This window comes from Emys orbicularis, chromosome 20 (genome assembly GCF_028017835.1).
Source record: "Emys orbicularis isolate rEmyOrb1 chromosome 20, rEmyOrb1.hap1, whole genome shotgun sequence".
Lineage (NCBI taxonomy): Eukaryota > Metazoa > Chordata > Testudines > Emydidae > Emys > Emys orbicularis.
In genome coordinates, this window is record NC_088702.1 from 8,115,456 (window position 1) to 8,135,771 (window position 20,316).

General features: G+C 63.4%; 1 protein-coding gene across 40 annotated transcripts in view; it reads left to right on the plus strand.

Annotated features, from left to right (window-relative positions):
• Positions 1-19,405, plus strand: part of CELF3 (CUGBP Elav-like family member 3) — a 37,945-nt gene extending 18,540 nt beyond the window's left edge. The window contains exons 3-13 of one of the 40 annotated variants that reach the window (XM_065420092.1): positions 9,250-9,302; positions 10,911-11,062; positions 13,029-13,108; positions 14,909-15,052; positions 15,443-15,593; positions 15,816-15,965; positions 16,059-16,124; positions 16,244-16,246; positions 16,497-16,598; positions 18,556-18,699; positions 19,278-19,405. In XM_065420092.1, coding sequence (XP_065276164.1) covers positions 9,250-9,302; positions 10,911-11,062; positions 13,029-13,108; positions 14,909-15,052; positions 15,443-15,593; positions 15,816-15,965; positions 16,059-16,124; positions 16,244-16,246; positions 16,497-16,598; positions 18,556-18,699; positions 19,278-19,405 — 1,173 coding nt within the window. Of the gene's footprint in view, positions 1-9,249; positions 9,303-10,910; positions 11,063-13,028; positions 13,109-14,908; positions 15,053-15,442; positions 15,594-15,815; positions 15,966-16,058; positions 16,126-16,243; positions 16,247-16,491; positions 16,599-18,555; positions 18,700-19,276 lie in introns of all 40 variants that reach the window. The other 39 variants (XM_065420100.1, XM_065420102.1, XM_065420105.1 and 36 more) reach the window with 39 other exon arrangements.
• The last annotated feature ends 911 nt before the right edge of the window (positions 19,406-20,316 follow it).

A 20,316-nucleotide genomic window follows, 5' to 3' on the forward strand; every position in this document is an offset into this window, starting at 1 on the left:
GGGTCACTGACAGAGCGGGGGGGGGGCAGGGCTGGGATAGGAGGGGGCTGCGGGTCGGGATTGAGGGTCACCGACAGAGCTGGGGGGGGGGGCAGGGCTGGGATAGGAGGGGGCTGCGGGTCGGGATTGAGGGCCACCGACAGAGCTGTGTGGGTGGGGTGCCCAGGGTTGGGATAGCAGGGGGCTGTGGGTCGGGATTGAGGGGCACCGACAGAGCTGGGGGGGGGGGGGCAGGGCTGGGATAGGAGGGGGCTGCGGGTCGGGATTGAGGGTCACCGACAGAGCTGGGGGGGGGGGCAGGGCTGGGATAGGAGGGGGCTGCGGGTCGGGATTGAGGGCCACCGACAGAGCTGGGTGGGTGGGGTGCCCAGGGCTGGGATAGCAGGGGGCTGTGGGTCGGGATTGAGGGGCACCAGCAGAGCTGGGGGGGGAGGCAGGGCTGGGATAGGAGGGGGCTGCGGGTCGGGATTGAGGGGCACCGGCCGAGCTGGGGGGGGGCAGGGCTGGGATAGGAGGGGGCTGTGGGTCGGGATTGAGGGGCACCGGCCGAGCTGGGGGGGGGGGCAGGGCTGGGATAGGAGGGGGCTGTGGGTCGGGATTGAGGGTCACCGACAGAGCTGGGGGGGGGCAGGGCTGGGATAGGAGGGGGCTGCGGGTCGGGATTGAGGGCCACCGACAGAGCTGTGTGGGTGGGGTGCCCAGGGTTGGGATAGCAGGGGGCTGTGGGTCGGGATTGAGGGTCACCGACAGAGCTGGGGGGGGGGCAGGGCTGGGATAGGAGGGGGCTGCGGGTCGGGATTGAGGGCCACCGACAGAGCTGTGTGGGTGGGGTGCCCAGGGTTGGGATAGCAGGGGGCTGTGGGTCGGGATTGAGGGGCACCAGCAGAGCTGGGGGGGGAGGCAGGGCTGGGATAGGAGGGGGCTGCGGGTCGGGATTGAGGGGCACCGGCCGAGCTGGGGGGGGCAGGGCTGGGATAGCAGGGGGCTGCGAGTCGGGATTGAGGGGCACCGGCCGAGCTGGGGGGGGCAGGGCTGGGATAGGAGGGGGCTGCGGGTCGGGATTGAGGGGCACCAGCCGAGCTGGGGCAGGGGAAGTTTGCACAGCTCTTCTACCCCAGACGCCTCTCCCCGGCCAGCGCTAACCACTTCCCATTCCCACCACAATTCACCCCGAGCGCTGAACCATGTCTCCAGACAAAGGGCGGCCTGGGGTCTGGGGTCTGGGTTCAGCTTCACTGGGGCTGAGGATCCAGGCGGATCTGCTGGGATCTGCTGGGATCCTCCCCCGGGATCACTTGATCTTGGTTCACTTCGCTGTAGCTATGCTGGCAACTCTCACTCCTGGAGCTACCGCTCGCCCCTCCCCCGGATCAGGTCCCTGAACCCACCAGCCAGACGGCGCGGGGCTCGCACTGCAGGCCGGGACCTAAGGAGCTTTAGCTTTGATTGGATAATCCCGGGATTTATGCGTGGTAAATCCCAGGCGAGGCGGGAGGGGCAGGTGGGATTTGGAGGGTGGGATTAGAACAGGCAGCTCCTAGACAGCTGCCTTCTGATCTGGGGGGCAGGGGGATCAAGTCACTGGCACGTCCTCCGCCCGGCCTGCGCTGGCCAAAAGCCGCCCCCGCGAGGAGGCCAAGCCACCCAGCTCCACCCTCACTCAGAGGCTGGCGAGGCAGCTCCTGAGGTCGCCCAGTGACTGGGGCCTCTGCTTTTGTGCATAGCAGCTCAGAACCGTCTGCCTCCAGGCCATGAGTCCGGTTCCTGCTCAAGACACCACTGTGCAAACAAGGGGACTGGGAAAACCCCAAGGATCCCCTCCCTGCAAGTGGCACCGGCGGGCTCCCAGGCCAATGACGGAGCATAGGGGAGCACATGGTGCCTTGGGCTGGGGTGGGATCCGGTATGGAGCCGTGCAATCCCTTTGGGGGCTCGGGTGGGATGGGCTGAAAGCTGTAACCCCCAAAGGGCCAGTCCCTAATTTATTTCCCCTCCTCGGGGTATGTAGCGCCTTGGGGGTTTTCATTTCGAACAGTGATGGGCTCGCTAGAGGGTTTTTGCTCAGTACAATAATTGCGCTCTCCTCTCTGGTTAATAAGGGAACGGGGAATTTTCCCCTCCTGGCTGAGGGCGTCAGGCTCTCAAATCTGGATTCCCGGGCAGTGGCCCATGCCCCCATGGCCCCACAATGCACCTGGGCAGCTTGCCAGTTCTGCATGGGGTTGGGGGCTGAAGGGAAGCACATTTCCCCCTGGCCCCAGCAGTGGTGGGGTCACGCCCCGACGTGGGAGAGCTGGGGAGTTTGTAGCTAACGCCCATGAAACTGCCCAGCCCTTCCTTGAACCAAGCCGCCAGCTCTGAGTCTCCTGTGCCAAGCGCTCCATCCTAGGATGGCATTTATTACCATGGCAACCGTCGCTCAGCCAGTTGCCCCAGTTACAGAGGGGATGGTCTTGGCAGCATAGCAACAATTACCCCATTGCATGTCTCTGTTCAGGGGTTTATCATCAGGTGTCATAAACCGTGACCGAGATCAGGGCCCCGTCGTGCCGGGCGCTGCCCAGACCCGGAGTAACCGAGATCAGGGCCCCGTCGTGCCGGGCGCTGCCCAGACCTGGAGCTCCCTGGCTGAATAGACACAGGTGGGAGGGGAGACTGAAGCCCAAAGAGGAGAAATGATTTGCCTGTGGTCAGTGTCAGGCCTGGAATTGAACCCAGGCATCCTGCTCGTAGCCCAGTGCCCTCCCCACTAGGCCCAGCTGCCTCTCCTTTAGCATCTCCCTCGTCTCGCAGCTCCCAGATGCTGGCCACGACGGGGCCCAGCTCCTCAGCTGGTGGCAACGGGGGCCGCTCCGCTGCAGCCGGTGGCCGGGCCGCCGCTTTGCACCAGCCGAGCTGTTAGGACGCTGGCTCAGTCCTGGATCTCAAGGCTTGGCCGGGTGGGATCTGGTCAGAGAGCTGTGGCTAGGCTCGTGAGCAGAGACAGCAGCCCTGCTGGGCTGGCTCTCCCCTGAGCTAGCTGCGAAGAGCAGAGGGAACCGCTCCGGCTGGCTAGTCTGAGCTGCTGCCTGGCCCAGCCAGAGTCTCTCTCAAACCCCAGGTCGGTCACACAGGCAGCCTGGCCACAAGCAGCACCAGGCCTCAGCCAGTCCATGCCGGGATTCAAACCTGGGTCCTCCGTCACAGGACGCCACCGCCCAGCTCCTGCCAGCCCCCTGCGGCCTTGGGAGCCTGGCTCCCATTTCCAGCCCCTAGTGGGACCCCCTGCCCCTCCCTCCCCCCCCAAGTGTCTCCTGCAAACGAAGGGGAGGAGGAGCTAAGGCTCCTGGCCCTGTTTTCATTCTCTCTAGGCCCCCACGCCAGTTAAATTAACCCTGAGGAGCCCACTGGCCCATGGCTGGGAGTCCCCCAGGCAGGAGCAGTGTCCCCCCCCCCGCACTTAGAAGCTGTCTGAAGCCCAGGCCAGGTAGTGTGGCCAGCAGCCCCCCACCCCAGGTGGCCAAAGGACATTATCACCCACAGGGGTGTGGGTAATCACCGCACAATCCCCCAAGCAGGCAACACTGGCAGGGTCCGGAGGCGCGGCCGGGCCACACTCCTTTTCACCGTGCTGCTGATTCCAGCAGCTGGGGGCGGGGGGAGCTGCCTGGCCTCTCCTGTGCCCTCGGGGCTGCTCCCCAAGGACAGAGGGGCTCCCCTACTGGCGCCAGCATCCAGAGGGGGCCCCCCGAGACTGCAGGGCTTGCCAGGGCTGGCTGAGCCCCGGTGCCTCTTTCAGTACAAATGAAGCCCTGGGTGAGCCCCAGTGCCCCCGCCCCAGCACGATGCCTGTCCTGCAGGGCGCTGCCCCGGTGCGGGGGCTAGCTGCCACGACGGGGGCACTGGAAGGGACTCAGAGTGCAGATGCTGATGGTCCCTGCGGTATAGGAGGGCTCTGGCTCCAGCTGCCTGGACACCCTAGGTCCTGAGCGCCAGCCTGGTGACCCTCTGGGGTGGCTGGGCCCAGCGCCAGCCACAAATATATCCGGGGTGGTGCATGGCAGGGTGTTGCTGTGTTAAATATAGGCCCCGCCCCAACCTAGAGCCAGCCGCATCTCTGTGCCAGGCAAAGGGCACCTAGGCCTTGTGCCCCGCCCCAAAGACGTCTAGCAGAGCTGGGTGAGCCATCCTTATATAAACAGCTGCCCCACCCCAGAGGTGGCTGCATCTCAGTGCTGGGCAAGGGAGCTCTGTATTAATAGTTCCCCATGCCCCACCCCAGAGGTGGCTGCATGTTGCTGTCAGGTGAAGGGTACCTGGTACCTTTATAAGCAGCCGCTGCACCCCACCCCAGACATGGCTGCATCTCAGCACCAGGCGAGGGAGGCCTCTATAAACAGCTGCCAGGGGATGGCTATTTAGTGGGGTTGTGGGGGGTATTTCTGCCTTTTCCCCTTGGGGCTTCCCCCTCTACCTCCCACTTGAATATTTTGGAGATTTTAACCACCCCCCCCCCAACCCTTTGTTTTTCTTCCCCTTTGCTCAAATCGTCCCCCCACCCTGGGGTTGTTTATAAAGATAAATGGTGATGTCAGCGTGGTTACTAGGTAACGCAGTGGGTAAATTGGGGATGAGTGGGCGGTTGCCATGGTTCATATTCTCTGGTTGCCATGGTTACCGGGCATCTGCGGCTTTTTTCTCCCCCTGGCGTGACGGCCCCGCGAGGTGAGGTTGCGATGACTTTGTCGTGGACGCAGAAAGCGACGCGGCTCGTGGGGGGTGGGGTGGGGTGGGGTGCCCCAAAACCCCAACCCGGGCCTTGATCCTTCCCTGTGACGTGAGGCTCCTGAACAGGGACATCCCTGGTTATTGCAATTAATTCCCCTTCCTCGTCAGCCCCCGAGTTCCCGGCTCGTTGTAAGCCCACGGCTAATCAGCTGATTCATGCCAGCGCTGGGGGACAAGGCTGGCTGGACGGCCCTGGCCGACGTCTCCCCCCAGCCCTCACCTCCAGAGACACCCACCCCCAATGCCCTACCCGTAGTCAGTCTCTGTGGGCACCAGGAGTGGGGATTTTGGCTGGCTGCTTGGGGACCAACCTCTATGTCTCTACGGGGCTATGCCCCCATGCGCCGTGGAGCATAACCCTGCAGTGATTCACTGGGGCTGGCGGTTGGCATTGGGGGGGGGGTGTCCACATCCCAGCCACAAGGGTGTTATAATGGGTAAGGGATCCCTGTCTAAACAGCCGCCCCACCCCAGAGGTGGCTGCATCTCAGTGCTGGGCCATATGCTCTCTCCATAAGCAGCCGCCCCACCCCAGAGGTGGCTGCATCTCAGCTCTGGGCCCTGTGCTCCCAGAGAACCCAAACCCTGCCTGGGGGAGAGCAGCAGACACATCCGGTTCAAATCCAGATCAGGGCAGTGGTGCCAGCCCTGGTGAAATGGGAGTTGTGGGCCTGTCTCTATCTGGTTCCCCATCACCCCAGTTTCAGGAGGAAGCGTGGTGTGGTGTGGTGTTGCCTAGTGGTTAGGGCATGTCCCTGGCACTTCAGAGAGCTGAGTTCTATTCCCACCTCTGCTGGGTGACTGTGGGCAAGTCCCTTCCCCACTCTGTGCCTCAGTTTCCCCTTGTCTATTCAGGCTGCGAGCTCTTTGGGGCGGGGCTGTGCTCAGCTGAGGCATCCAGATGCTACCATCATGCACGTTCGAATAAAGAAAGACCTGCCCAGAGGGCTTCAGGGGGCACCAAGCTGCCCTCTTGCCCCCTCGAGGTGGATCAAGGCTAGGGTGGGAGGGCGGCCTGGGAACTTTGGCATTAGGCATACGCCGAGGCCTTTGATCTCTAGGTCTGTCCTACCAAGACCACATTCCCGATGCGCTAAATGGGGCTGAAAACTCAGGGACACTGCCCCTCTGTGGGCTCGGCCCGTGTGCCTGGTTGCCAGCCTACGTGCCCAACTCAGAGCGCCATGCCACTCTGAAAAGCCCCGGCTCCTTGGGATGCTGCCAGACCCTGTTGGTTTTTTACCACGAGAGGAAAAAGCGGTCCCCATGTGGCACCGGTTGCTGTGGCAACCAGAGATAACCTGGCAACAAAGCAAGGCGGGAGGCTGTGGAGGAAGATGCAGGGCAGGAGAGCTGGGGCGTGTTTTCTCTTGCTGGGCGGGCAGAGGGTTGTGTCCGACGGGTTTACCTGCTCCTAAAACAGCAGTGACTGACAGGCCGCTTGTGAGAAGTGTCTGGAGAGGGGGCTGGGCTCTCTGGCTAGACGCTTCTCAGGGAGATATGTGCCTTCGAGATGGATGGCTGGAGAGATTAGATTAGCGGCTGGATGGACAGTTATGGATTGGCTGGAAGGACAGGTGGATGGATAGGTGGGGAGATGGATGGATGACGAGATGGACAGATATGACAGGGAGAGGTGGATCCCACAGACAGTTAGAGCCAGCAGGCAGATAAAGAGCCCGGCTGATCTGAAAAGGGCTGGGGGTGAGGTTGCCAGACAGCCCATGTCTAGCCTGCGCTGGGCCGGCCGGAGAGACAGCGTTTTCTTTGGAGCTCGATTCAGTCTTTTTGCTGGGGAGGCCGACCGAGCGGGATGGAGGGATGCACATACACACCATCTCTGCCTGATCAATAGAGCTCGGTATCTTAGTAATAATCAATCCACTGGGCAATGAGCAGGGCTTTAATTACACTGATTGGGTGGGATCCATGCCCCCCCCCAGCCCCGCCCTCCATGTATGTCCTTCCTGGAGAGACACAAGGTGCAAAGAGCAGGCAGAGTGGGTGGGCAATGCCCTGCCAGAAATGCCGGCTGCATCACAGGGCACCGGGATGCTGCAACGTCAGGCATCGCCCCCGCGGCCTGCAGTCCCCATCCCCCAGACCCAGCCTGGGGCCAAATAGCCACGCTGGCGTCCTGGCAATGCATCCGCCTGCCCATGCCTGTGACCAGGCTGGGAGCGTGGGAGCTGTAAGAACAGGTGCCCTCGGGTCCTATGGCTAGCGAGCAAATCCGGAGCCTTTTTCTTATTGATCTCCTGGATAAGTTGTGTTCCTGCTCACACCAGCCCTGTGCTCAGTCAGCGGGGCAGCGCTGGAACTGCACGTGGTTCCAGGTAAACGGGGGGCTGGGGCCACTGTCAGCTGGGCCCAATGACTTAGGGAAGGATGGATGGGAGGACAGATGGCCCAGTGGTTAGAGCTCTTGTGAGTTCAGATCCCTACTGTCCCACGCACTCCCTGCGTGACCTTGGGCCAGATCCTCAAAAGTCAATCAGGTGAGGCAGCGAACTACTGGCGCCTCAGTTTCCCCATCAGTACACTGGGGATAAGAGCCCTGCTCTGCCTCTCAGGGGTGCTGGGAGGGTCAATATAGGAAAGATGGTGACCGCTCAGCTGCCATGGTGATGAGCCCAGATCAGGGGGGGGCTAGCCCTGATTGACAGCTGTCTGAACAGACACGGACCCCTACGGTTTCAATGTGGCCTCCTGGCGTATTGTCAATTGGGCCTAAATTTCTCTCTCGAAGGCAATGGCCAGTCACCTCCATGGACGGCCGAACTGCCAGGAGCGTGGGGAGAAAGGGGGTGGGCCAGTGCACGGGCTGCTGGACTCGGAGCCAGGACGCCTGGGTTCTGTTCTTGCCTTGCCATGTCAACCCCGGGCCTCTGGCTGCTCCCCTGCCTGGCCATGGTGCCCACCCGCCTTCGGGCTCAACATGCTCAGGATCAGGAGCGGGACCCTCACGTTGTGGCCCCCAAACTTCCCAGCGTCTGGAGACGACGGTCGCCCCTGGGGTTTTGCTGGTGCAGTGGCTTCCCGGCTGCTGGCTGTGGGGTGTCTCTCTCTTCCCAGATGCCCTTGCTCCGGGCGGTGCTGGTGGGGCGACCAGGCATCCTGATATTAAAGGCTCTGTCTTATATATGCAACTGTGCCACCACCACCCCGCGGAAAAAGGTGGCCTGATTTTTCACACTTGCTATCTAGTCACCCCACGTGCTGGGGGCAGGGGTGGGGGTTATGGTATTACCATGCAGTGGAGGGGGGGGCTGCCTCCCCTCCGCTCTCTCTGCTGCAAGCTGCTGCTTTCCTTTAATATGATTACAGATGCTTTTACAGAACTCGTCCCAGCGACCTGCTGAGTTAATCTCCCGGTTCTGCTTTAACCCTCCCCTTGCCGGCTGGCTTTGCTCCAGGAGGGAGCAGGGTGGAGGGCTCGGCAGGGGGCGCTGTCCCCTCCCAGTCAGCGCTGGACCCAAAGCCCCAGCGTGGCTCTAGGGGGCGCTGGGCTGCAGGGAGCGGGGCGGGGCGTTCACTAGGGGGCGCTCTCTGCTCTCAGTGTTCCTGCAGCGAGTCGGGGAGGGGGTCTTTGACACTGGGTTGGGGGGGGGTCAGTGGTTTCTGCTGGATACTCCTTCCCCCACCAGCTTGTGTCCAGCCAGGCCAGGCCAGCTCTGGAGCCTTTCCCCACTAGGTGACCAGGACTGCTTCGGCCCCAGGCTGGGGGGACTGGCTGGCTCAGGGGGGCTGGGAATGGGACATGGGGCCTTTCCCCTCCAGGGGGCTCCGGCTCTCATCCGGCCCCAGGGCAGGGGACTTGGGGCCTCGGGAAATGGGACACGGGGCCGTTGCCCCCAGTTCAATTCCAACCCTGGCTGTTTGGTGAGTCTCAGGTCAGTAGCCAGGGACAGGTGCTTGGCTGGCAGCCACCGCAGCGAGGCCACTCCTGGGCTGGCTACAAACCGAGCTGTCCTTGGGGCCCCTCCAGGGCAGGGCTGTGGCAATAGGTAGGGAAACTGGCCCTGTGCTGCGCAGGCCTGGCTCTCCCGGGTGTCAGGTTTGCACCTCCCACTGGATCAAATTCACACTAAATAAAGGGGAACTCCTGGGTTCCCATTCCAGCCGTGGGCGAGAGCCAGGACTCCTGGGTTCCCATTCCTGGCTGTGGGAGGGGTGTGTTATCTAATGGTTATAGCTAATGGGACTAGGCATCAGGACTCCTGGGTTCTAATCTGGGCTCTGACGTACCCGGTGACCATGGGCAAGTCACAGACACACCCTGTGCCTCAGTTTCCCCTCTGTATGATGGGATAAGGCTCTCTCTCTCTCTCTCTCTAAGAGGGGCTCATGCCTCGTTGTTGGGGGTGTGTGGGGTCTGGCTGCTGGATGGCTCCATCTCTGGGGGGGTGGCGCCCCACTCTCTGAGCCCCAGGGCCTGCCTGCACACGTCCTCAATGTCTCTCCCTTCTCTCCCCGTTGCAGATGAACCGGCCGATCCAGGTGAAGCCAGCAGACAGCGAAAGCAGAGGAGGTACCCACCGAGCATGGGGAGGGGGACCCCCCCAGCTACCCCTGGTTAAACCCCCATCAGAACAAAGGGGTGATTCCCTGCCCCGACAGACCCCCCCCCTTCCAGCATTGACCCCGGGCCTCCCAAACAGTCTCTGGGGAGCAAAGCTAGGATCAGCTGGGGGAGGGTGTCTTCCAATAGTCCCCCCCCTTCACATTCCCAGGATTTCTCACTGGGGCTTTCCCCACCCAGGGCAGGGCTAACAGTGCTCCTTGCAGATACCAGGGGGCTGGCTAGATAGATAGATAGATAGATAGATAGATAGATAGATAGATAGATAGATAGATAGATAGAGGGGGTGTATGGGGATAGATAGATAGATAGATAGATAGATAGATAGATAGATAGATAGATAGATAGATGGGGTGTGTGGGGATAGATAGATAGATAGATAGATAGATAGATAGATAGATAGATAGATAGAGGGGGTGTATGGGGATAGATAGATAGATAGATAGATAGATAGATAGATAGATAGATAGATAGATAGATAGATAGATAGAGGGTGTGTGGGGATAGATAGATAGATAGATAGATAGATAGATAGATAGAGGGGGTGTATGGGGATAGATAGATAGATAGATAGATAGATAGATAGATAGATAGATAGATAGATAGATAGATAGATAGATGGGGTGTGTGGGGATAGATAGATAGATAGATAGATAGATAGATAGATAGATAGATAGATAGATAGATAGAGGGGGTGTATGGGGATAGATAGATAGATAGATAGATAGATAGATAGATAGATAGATAGATAGATAGAGGGGGTGTATGGGGATAGATAGATAGATAGATAGATAGATAGATAGATAGATAGATAGATGGGGTGTGTGGGGATAGATAGATAGATAGATAGATAGATAGATATGGAGGGGGTGGGGATAGATAGATAGATAGATAGATAGATAGATAGATAGATAGATAGATAGATAGATAGATAGATAGATAGATAGATAGAGGGGGTGTATGGGAATAGATAGATAGATAGATAGATAGATAGATAGATAGATAGACGGGGTGTGTGGGGATAGATAGATAGATAGATAGATAGATAGATAGATAGATAGATAGATAGATAGATAGATAGATAGATGGGGTGTGTGGGGATAGATAGATAGATAGATAGATAGATAGATAGATAGATAGATATGGAGGGGGTGGATACATAGATAGATCAATCAGCCAGGGTCTAGGGAGACAGAAAGACAGACCGATCAGCATTCTAGCATCTGAGGATATGGATGGACAAACAGAGCAGGGTCTGGAGACACAGAGCTAAGGCCAGGCGGACGAATCAGCAGCCTAGGCCCTAGGGATGGAAAGATCCAGCCAAGTGTAGCTGTGATGCTCTCCAGCGCCCCCTACAGACCTCACCCCCCCATCCAAGACCCCCGGGGCCCGCCCATCATGGCACCAGGCTTGGACCTCGTGGTTGGCTCCTGGCACCAGGATCCCAGCCTGGGGTGAGAGGAGGCGTCTGGCCCTCAGCACGTGCTCTGTGACCGACACCCACCCCCCCAGTCCTGGGCAGGGCAGGGTGGGGGGCGAATGGGCCCGGCTCCCCACTGAGCACTGCCTCTTCCCTGCCAGAAGACCGGAAGCTGTTTGTGGGGATGCTGGGCAAGCAGCAGACGGACGAGGACGTCAGGAAAATGTTCGAGCCCTTTGGGAACATCGACGAGTGCACGGTGCTGCGGGGGCCAGACGGCACCAGCAAAGGTGAGTGCCGCTCCGGGGCCTCTGCCGCTGGCCCTGCCCCCATAGCAGAGGGGAAGCTGCAGGGAGCGTGGTGGGGATGGGGCCAGTAGGGGGCGCTATGCTGCAGGGAGCAGGGGGCACAGCAGGGGGCGCTGTGCTGCAGGAACATGGTGGGGCGCACTAGGGGGCGCTGTGCTGCAGGAGCGGGCTGGGGGGCACAGTAGGGGGCGCTGTGCTGCAGGAGCGGGCTGGGGGGCACAGTAGGGGGCGCTGTGCTGCAGGAGTAGGATGGGGGCAGTAGGGGGCGCTGTGCTGCAGGAGCGGGGCTGGGGCAGTAGGGGGCGCTGTGCTGCAGGAGTGGGGTGGGGGGCACAGTAGGGGGCGCTGTGCTGCAGGAGTGAGGTGGGGCGCAGTAGGGGGTGCTGTGCTGCAGGAACAGGGCGGGGGCAGTAGGGGGCGCTGTGCTGCAGGAGTGGGGTGGGGGCAGTAGGGGGCGCTGTGCTGCAGGAACAGGGCGGGGGCAGTAGGGGGCTCTGTGCTGCAGGAGTGGGGTGGGGGCAGTAGGGGGCGCTGTGCTGCAGGAGTGAGGTGGGGCGCAGTAGGGGGTGCTGTGCTGCAGGAACAGGGCGGGGGCAGTAGGGGGCGCTGTGCTGCAGGAGTGGGGTGGGGGCAGTAGGGGGCGCTGTGCTGCAGGAACAGGGCGGGGGCAGTAGGGGGCTCTGTGCTGCAGGAGTGGGGTGGGGGCAGTAGGGGGCGCTGTGCTGCAGGAGTGAGGTGGGGCGCAGTAGGGGGTGCTGTGCTGCAGGAACAGGGCGGGGGCAGTAGGGGGCGCTGTGCTGCAGGAGTGGGGTGGGGGCAGTAGGGGGCGCTGTGCTGCAGGAACAGGGCGGGGGCAGTAGGGGGCTCTGTGCTGCAGGAGTAGGGTGGGGGCAGTAGGGGGCGCAGTGCTGCAGGAGTAGGGTGGGGCGCAGTAGGGGGCGCTGTGCTGCAGGAACAGGGCGGGGGCAGTAGGGAGCGCTGTGGTGCAGGAGTAGGGTGGGGGGCACAGTAGGGGGCGCTGTGCTGCAGGAGTAGGGTGGGGGCAGTAGAGGGCGCAGTGCTGCAGGAGTGAGGTGGGGCGCAGTAGGGGGCGCTGTGCTACAGGGAAGATGCAGCTTGGCCACGGGGTCCCCTGAGGGTTCCTGCCCGTTTCTCCCATGTAATCCCACCACCACCACCCCTGGGCCCTGTGGCTGTCCCGGGTGACGCTCCCTGGCTGCGCAGCTGGCATCCATCCCCGCCACTGGCATGGACCAGGCAAGAGCTCACTGGGCCTGTCCCTCAGCCAATGTTGCCTCCCAGACCCGCTGCTCGCCTGCCACCCTTGCCCGCTGCACGGCTGGGCCCTGCTCCAGGGGCGAAGGGGGCTGGACAGGGCTGAGCATGCAGGGCTAAGAGGGGCCCTGCCAGCGCTGGGGGGAGAAGGGCGGCTGTGTGCGGCATGGGTGGAGACAGGGGAGGGCACGTGTGTACAGGGGTGCCTGGCTCTGGGGGGGGGGGCGGCTGGGAACATGTGTGCACTTGGGGTGTCTGTGTGTGCTCGAGGGGTACACTCGGGGTGTCTGTGCGTGCTCAGGGGGGTGCACTCATGGTGTCTGTGTGCGCTCAGGGGGGTGCACTCAGGGTGTCTGTGTGTGCTCGAGGGGTGCACTCGGGGTGTCTGTGCGTGCTCAGGGGGGTGCACTCATGGTGTCTGTGTGCGCTCAGGGGGGTGCACTCAGGGTGTCTGTGTGTGCTCGAGGGGTGCACTCGGGGTGTCTGTGCGTGCTCAGGGGGGTGCACTCATGGTGTCTGTGTGCGCTCAGGGGGGTGCACTCAGGGTGTCTGTGTGTGCTCGAGGGGTACACTCGGGGTTTCTGTGCGCGCTCAGGGGGTTGCACTCGGGGTGTCTGTGCACGCTCAGGCCCTGCCCCTCCCCCCCCACTGCACTGACTCTCTCTCCCCCCAGGCTGCGCCTTCGTGAAGTTCCAGACCCACGCCGAGGCTCAAGCCGCCATCAACACGCTGCATGGCAGCCGGACATTGCCGGTAAGGCCCGGCCGGGTGCACCGGCCCTCGGGGGGCGGGGGGGGCTGAAAGGGGGCAATTCCTGGCATGGCCCTAAGTGGGGAGCTCAGCATTAGACCCAGCGCCCCAGACCCCTCATCTCCCAGGGCAGACTCTGGGCGCTGACTGACCTGGCTGGACCCCCCCCCCCCCCCCCCCCGGCACTGACCGACCCGGCTGGACCCCCCCGCCCCCGTGGCACTCTTGGTCCCCCTGCCCACTGAGACACTGTGGGGTTAGATCCAGGCCCCTCTGAGCCCTTTCCCCCCCACATGTCGGAGAACCATGCCGGGTCTGTCTGTCTGTCCGCGGGGACAGGGCCGGGCTCCTCGGCAGCGTCCTGGGAACGCACAGGGCCCGTCTACCCGGCAGCTGGGAGCCAGCCCGCCCGGGTGGACGCATTCGCCCCAGTGTGGCCCGAGCCAGCGCGCTGCCAGCCGGGTGGAGGTCGCGGCTCTGGCAAAGACGCAGGCTCCCACCACCTGAGCTCAGAGCCGGGGGACCAGGGGGACTGAGCTGAAGCCCGGCTAGCGCGAGTCTGTCTGCCCAGGCTGGGAATGTAGACACCCCCCAGGCCTCTTCTGCTCCAACACCCCCATCCCCTGGGGACTCCGAGGGGCACGGGCTGTGTGGTCCCCACAGGGCCTTCCTGCCTCCAGGCCTCTGATCCCCCCTGCAGCCCCAGTCGGGCACCAGATGGGCCGCACAGCCAGCGAGCACCTAGGCATGGGTCCGGCAGGGCAGCAGGACCCCCTCTGCCTATCCAAGGATCTCCAGCCCCTCTGCCTCTCGCACCCTCTCATTTGGGCAGCTCCAAATCTCAGCCCCCCCTAGACTCGCCACCTGGAAGGGACCCAGCTCGGTGCCAGGACAGGGGGCGAGGATGCTGCCTGAGGTTCTGCTGCCCCCTGATGGACCGAGCTCGCCACTGCGGCCTCGAGAGCCAGTCGGGAATGTTCCGAGAAAACGGTTTTTAGTTGAAAAACACCGACGGGGCGACACCGTTGCCGTGGGAACAGCTGGACTGGGACCAATTTCTCGACGTGGGAAAATGACGGTGGGGAAGCGTCCAAACGTCCCTCTTCCACGTTCCTGCGGTGAAAAACCGCCCGTTTTCTGGGTTGAGGCGACTTTGGTGTTTGCGGCGTGAGCGCGTCGGAGTGAGCTGGAAATCCGTCGATCCAAGAAACCGAACATCTCGACTGCCACAAAAGGAACATTTCTTCCAACTTTTCACCCCGAGTCGGGGCAGGGAAAATTGTTCCAAATCTTGAAAACATGGGCAGGACGGGCAGCTCGTTTCCTGCCCCGCCCCCATGTCATTCTGATCCCAAGCCCTGCTCATGCATAGACCCCAAAGCCCTTTGCAAATGAGGTTGGGATCATTAGCCCCATTCGACAGTTGGGGAAACTGAGGCATGGACGGGGGCAGTGACTTGCCCAAGCTCGTCGAGCAGCAGAGACAGGAAGAGACCCTGCTGTCTGGACACTTAGGCCGGTGCTCTATCCACTAGGCCCTATGACCTGAGGAGGATTGAGATCATCCCAGGCTTGCGGGGGAGGGAGTTGGAGCAGGTACCTAACACAGGAGGGGAGCCTGCCCCCCCACCCCGCACGCTCCCCAGGAGGCTGCCAGGGACAGAGACTGCAGAAGGAGGGCCGGGGCCTGTGGGTCACCCTGGCTGGCTGAGGCAGTGGGGGCGGGGGCCAGACGGGGCAGGGCGGGGGGGTCACCGTGCTCTGCTTGTCTCACTAGCCCCCTTGTGGGGGTTCCATTCCCAGGGCGCCTCCTCGAGCCTTGTGGTGAAATTCGCCGACACGGAGAAGGAGCGGGGCCTGCGCCGGATGCAGCAGGTGGCCAACCAGCTGGGCATGTTCAGCCCCATCGCCCTGCAGTTCGGGGCCTACAGCGCCTACACCCAAGCAGTAAGGGGCTCCCCGCCGACGTGGGCGCTGGGCTCTCAGCAGGGACATGGGGGGAGCCCAGGGCTGGGCTAGCAGGGGGCTGCGGGTCGGGATTGAGGGGCACCGGCAGAGCTGGGGGATGGGGGGAGCCCAGGGCTGGGCTAGCAGGGGGCTGCGGGTCGGGATTGCGGGGCACCGGCAGAGCTGGGGGATGGGGGGAGCCCAGGGCGGGGACAGCAGGGGGCTGTGGGTCAGGATTGAGGGGCACCGGCAGAGCTGGAGGGGCCGGGTCAGCGGGGCATGTCCCCCCCAGTCCTTGTGCCCTTGCAGACAGGCCTTCCCCCATCCCCCCAGCAGCCCAGCGGATGCCCCCTGACTCCCCGCCCCCCGTCTCTTTCTCTCCCCCCGCAGCTAATGCAGCAGCAGGCAGCCCTGGTCGCTGCTCACTCCGCCTACCTCAACCCCATGGCCACCATGGCGGCCGTCCAGATGCAGCAGATGGCCACCATCAACCCCAACGGCCTCATCGCCACGCCCCTCACGCCCCTCACCCCCTCCTCAGGTAGGGCCGGCGCGGGCCAGGCTCCCATGCCAACCCCTCCTGGCTGAGGAGGGGCCATGCCAGGGAGCCAGCGGAGTGAGCAAAGCCCCGCCCGAGCGGCAGGCTGCAGAGGGGGAGGGGGTGGGCGAGCCGGGAGCTGGCACCCAGCCGGGATCTCCTCGTGGGTGAGGGGAGGGCCCGGAACCCGCCCCGCCCCCCCCCCACCGCATCTCTCGCCCGCAGGTACCAGCACGCCGCCCGCCATCGCCGCCACCCCTGTGTCCGCCATCCCGGCCACGCTCAGCGTCAACGGCTACAGCCCGGTCCCCACGCAGACCACGGGGCAGCCGGCCTCCGAGGCCCTCTACACCAACGGGGTCCACCCGTACCCAGGTACGCACCCCACCCCCGCCCTGCCTGCTCCCCCTGCCCCGGCTCAGCCAGGGGCTCCCCGGTAACCCCCTCCCCCCTCGTCTCCCCTCGCAGCTCAGAGCCCGGCCGCCCCCGTGGACCCCCTGCAGCAGGCCTACGCCGGGATGCAGCACTACACAGGTCTGGCGCCCCGCCCCGGGGCTGGGGGGGCTGGAAGGGGCTCCGGGCGGGGGTGGGGGCTGGAGGTAGCCACATGGTGGGACGTCCCGGGCGCTGGCACCAGGTCTGAGCAGCACCAGGGCGTGGCTGTGCTGGCCTCACCCCCCAGGGCTGTGGGGGGCAGTGGGCAGCCTGGGGGATGGAGGCTATGGGGCGGGGGCTCCCTGCAGGTGGAGGGGCCTGGGGGGACAGGGGGAGTGGGGAGCAGCGGGGGAAGGGAGCTGGGCCAGCGATGGAGGGAGGGGGCCTCAGGGCTGGGCCCAGATCCTCCCCTTGGGGGCGCGTAGGCCCAGCCCGAGGGGTCGCTCATGCCCTCCTTTGCCTCTGCACCAGCCGCCTACCCCGCTGCCTACGGGCTGGTGAGCCCGGCCTTCCCCCAGCAGCCGGCCATCCTCACGCAGCAGCCGCCCCCGCAGCAGCAGCAGCAACGGGAAGGTAAGTGGGGCCCGGGGCCACTGCCCCCCCCAATTTCACCCCATCATCCCCCCAGTGCGCCCTAGGCACCACCCCCCCCAGCCTCCCCCCAGCACCCCCTAGGCACCACCCCCCCAGCCTCCCCCCAGCACCCCCTGGGCACCACCCCCCCACATCATCCCCAGCACCCTCTAGGCACTGCCCCCCGACATCCTCCCCCCAGCATCCCCTGGGCACCGCCCCCCCCCACATCCTGCCCCCAGCGCCCTCTGGGCACCACCCCCGATATCGTCCCCCCAGCACTCCCTAGGCACCACCCCCCCACATCATCCCCAGCACCCTCTAGGCACTGCCCCCCGACATCCTCCCCCCAGCATCCCCTGGGCACCGCCCCCCCCACATCCTGCCCCCAGCGCCCTCTGGGCACCACCCCCGATATCATCCCCCCAGCACTCCCTAGGCACCACCCCCCCACATCATCCCCAGCACCCTCTAGGCACTGCCCCCCAACATCCTCCCCCCAGCACCCCCTGGGCACCGTCCCCCCCCCACATCCTCCCCCCAGCGCCCTCTGGGCACCGCCCCCCGGTATCGTCCCCCCAGCAACCCTAGGCACCACCCCCCCACATCATCCCCAGCACCCTCTAGGCACTGCCCCCCGACATCCTCCCCCCAGCATCCCCTGGGCACCGCCCCCCCCACAACCTCCCCCCAGCGCCTTCTGAGCACCCCCCCTGATATCGTCCCCCCAGCACTCCCTAGGCACCACCCCCCCACATCATCCCCAGCACCCTCTAGGCACTGCCCCCCGACATCCTCCCCCCAGCACCCCCTGGGCACTGCCCCCCCCACATCCTCCCCCCAGCGCCCTCTGGGCACCGCCCCCCGGTATCATCCCCCCAGCACTCCCTAGGCACCATCCCCCCACATCATCCCCAGCACCCTCTGGGCACTGCCCCCCGACATCCTCCCCCAGCACCCCCTGGGCACCGCCCCCCCCACATCCTCCCCCCAGCACCCTCTGGGCACCGCCCCCCGGTATCGTCCCCCCAGCACCCCCTAGGCACCGTCCCCCGACATCATCCCCCCAGCACCTCCTAGGCACCACCCCCCCATCATCCCCCCAGCGCCCCCAGACCCTGTCCCCCTGAAACCACCCCCAGCTGTGCCCCTGGGCCCCTCACATCCCTTGTCAATGCCAGGAGCCCTGCCCCAACACCTCTCAGTAGGGAGAGGTCTGCAGGGGGCAGATGTGGCCTGGGGTCACCAACGACCTGCCTCACTGTGCACTTCAGGACTCCCACATCTTCCCTGAGGACCCCAACACTTCACAGAGGGAGTCCAGAACATGGGAGATCTACAGGGATCCAGAATGGGGGCCAGAATGAGAGGATCTAGAGTGGTCTAGAACACGGGGTCCAGAGCAGGGGGATCTAGAGGGGTCCACACTGGGGAGTCCAGAACGAGAGGTCTAGAATGGGGGTCCAGACTGTTGGATCTACAAGGGTCCAGATCCATGGGATCTAGAGGGGTCGAGGATGTGGGGGTCCACAGTTGGAGGATATAGAGTGGTCTAGAACAGGGAGTCCAGAGCGAGGGGGGGTCTGGAATGGGGGGTCCAGACTGGGGTATCCAGAGTGAAGGGTATAGAGGAATCCAGGATGGGAGGTCCAGAGCAGAAGGCTCTGGGGGGGTCCAGCGTGGAGGATCTAGAACAGGAGGCCCAGCATGGGGGATCTAGAAAGGGGCCCGGTGTGTAGTATCTAGAATGGGGCCTCACTGTGTGGGCTCTAGAATGGGGGCCCAACATGGGGCCCAGTGTGTGCGATCTAGAAAGGGGCCCGGTGTGTAGCATCTAGTATGGTGCCCGGTGTGTGGGGGATCTAGAACGGGGGCCCAGCATGGGGGAATCTAAGGGAACCCAGGGGTGTGGTGTGTCCTGAGCACCCACCCACTCTCACCCGCCTCCTCCCCGCAGGCCCCGAGGGCTGTAACATCTTCATCTACCACCTGCCCCAGGAGTTCACTGACTCCGAGATCCTGCAGATGTTCCTGCCCTTCGGGAACGTCATCTCTGCCAAAGTCTTCGTGGATCGGGCGACCAATCAGAGCAAATGTTTCGGTAAGGCCAGCCAATGGGCTTCCCCGGCCCCTTCCTGCTGCATTGTGGGCCAGTGGCCGGCCCGCTGAGCAGCCGACTCAGCCAGTGGGCACCGGGGCGAGGGGCCGACCTCCCAGGCAAAGGATTGTTGCGACCCCTCGTGTAGACAGGGGCTGACGCGGAGCTGGCTTCCCCAGCGGATCTGCCCAGACCAGGGCTCTCCTAGCCCCGTCTCCTGTCACCCACAGCAGCTGGCACCGGGGAGCAAACCCTGTGTCGGGCACCCTCTACCTGCCACCGATAGATGCCCCCAGACCCGAGCCTCGGGGAGGAGATCCCGGGTTCCTGGCCCCCAAGGACGGGGCAGCTGGGCATACCGCAGCCCTGGTGCCAAGCTGAGCCTCCGGGTACGGAGCTGCCCACCCCGAGCCAGGCACCCACGGGGGCACTGCCCTAGCCATGAACAAAGGGCTAGTTGGGTCTCCCAGGGCCACTCAGCCTTCTCTGCCTCTCTCTGCCCCCCTCCTCTCCCCCTGCCTCTCTACCCCTCCCCGGCGCCCACCCCCTCTCTCTGCCCCCCCCCCCCGCCCCCTCCCCAGGGTTCGTAAGTTTTGACAATCCCGCCAGCGCCCAGGCTGCCATCCAGGCCATGAACGGCTTCCAGATCGGCATGAAGCGCCTGAAAGTGCAGCTCAAGCGACCGAAAGACGCCAACCGGCCGTACTAAGGCCCCAGGTGGGTGCCCTGCCCCCCCCCGTGCACAGGGACCCCCAAACACAGCTGGGGGGGGCACAGCAGGCTGGGCTGGTGAGCTACTGTGTAATGGGAGTGTGGGGGTGAGGCCCTGGCTGTGTTACCTCCCGCCGGACAGAGCCCCCTGGGGTAATGCTGGGCGGCTCCGCTCTCAGGGTGTACAGCCCTGGGGCCTTTTGGCCACAAGAGGGCGACAGCCCCCAGCCCTGGGCAGGACTGAGCCGAGGGCCCTGGAAAAACGGGGGGTGCGGTACGGGGGCTGTGGCAGGGGACGGGTCCCCCTGCTCCCGGCACGACTGTCAACCAGGGCGGACTGTCCTCAGTGCGCCCCGACCAATTTCAATGGCATTTTTGTGATTCCCCCTCTACACAGGCACAAAAATCCACACACACGGATACAGGCACACACAGGTACACACACCCGGGTACACACAGATACACACACATGGGCGCACACAGATACACACACGGGTGCACACAGATACACACACACGGGCGCACACAGCTATACACACATACACAAGCACACACAGCTACACACACGCACATACAGATACATGCCCGGGCACACTCAGATACACACACACATCCACACACACACAGGCACACACCTTTACACATGCACATGGGCACATATATAGGTACGTGTAACCACACATATATGCATGTGGACACACACAGGTCCCCACAGATACACACACATAAGCACACACAGGCACACACACATGCAGCTGGGCACACACACATGGGCACACACATATATTCCTGCACACACACACACACACACACATGTGTACACACACATATACACATAAGAACAGCTGCACTGGGTCAGACCAAAGGTCCATCTAGCCCAGTATCCTGTCTGCCGACAGTGGCCAGTGC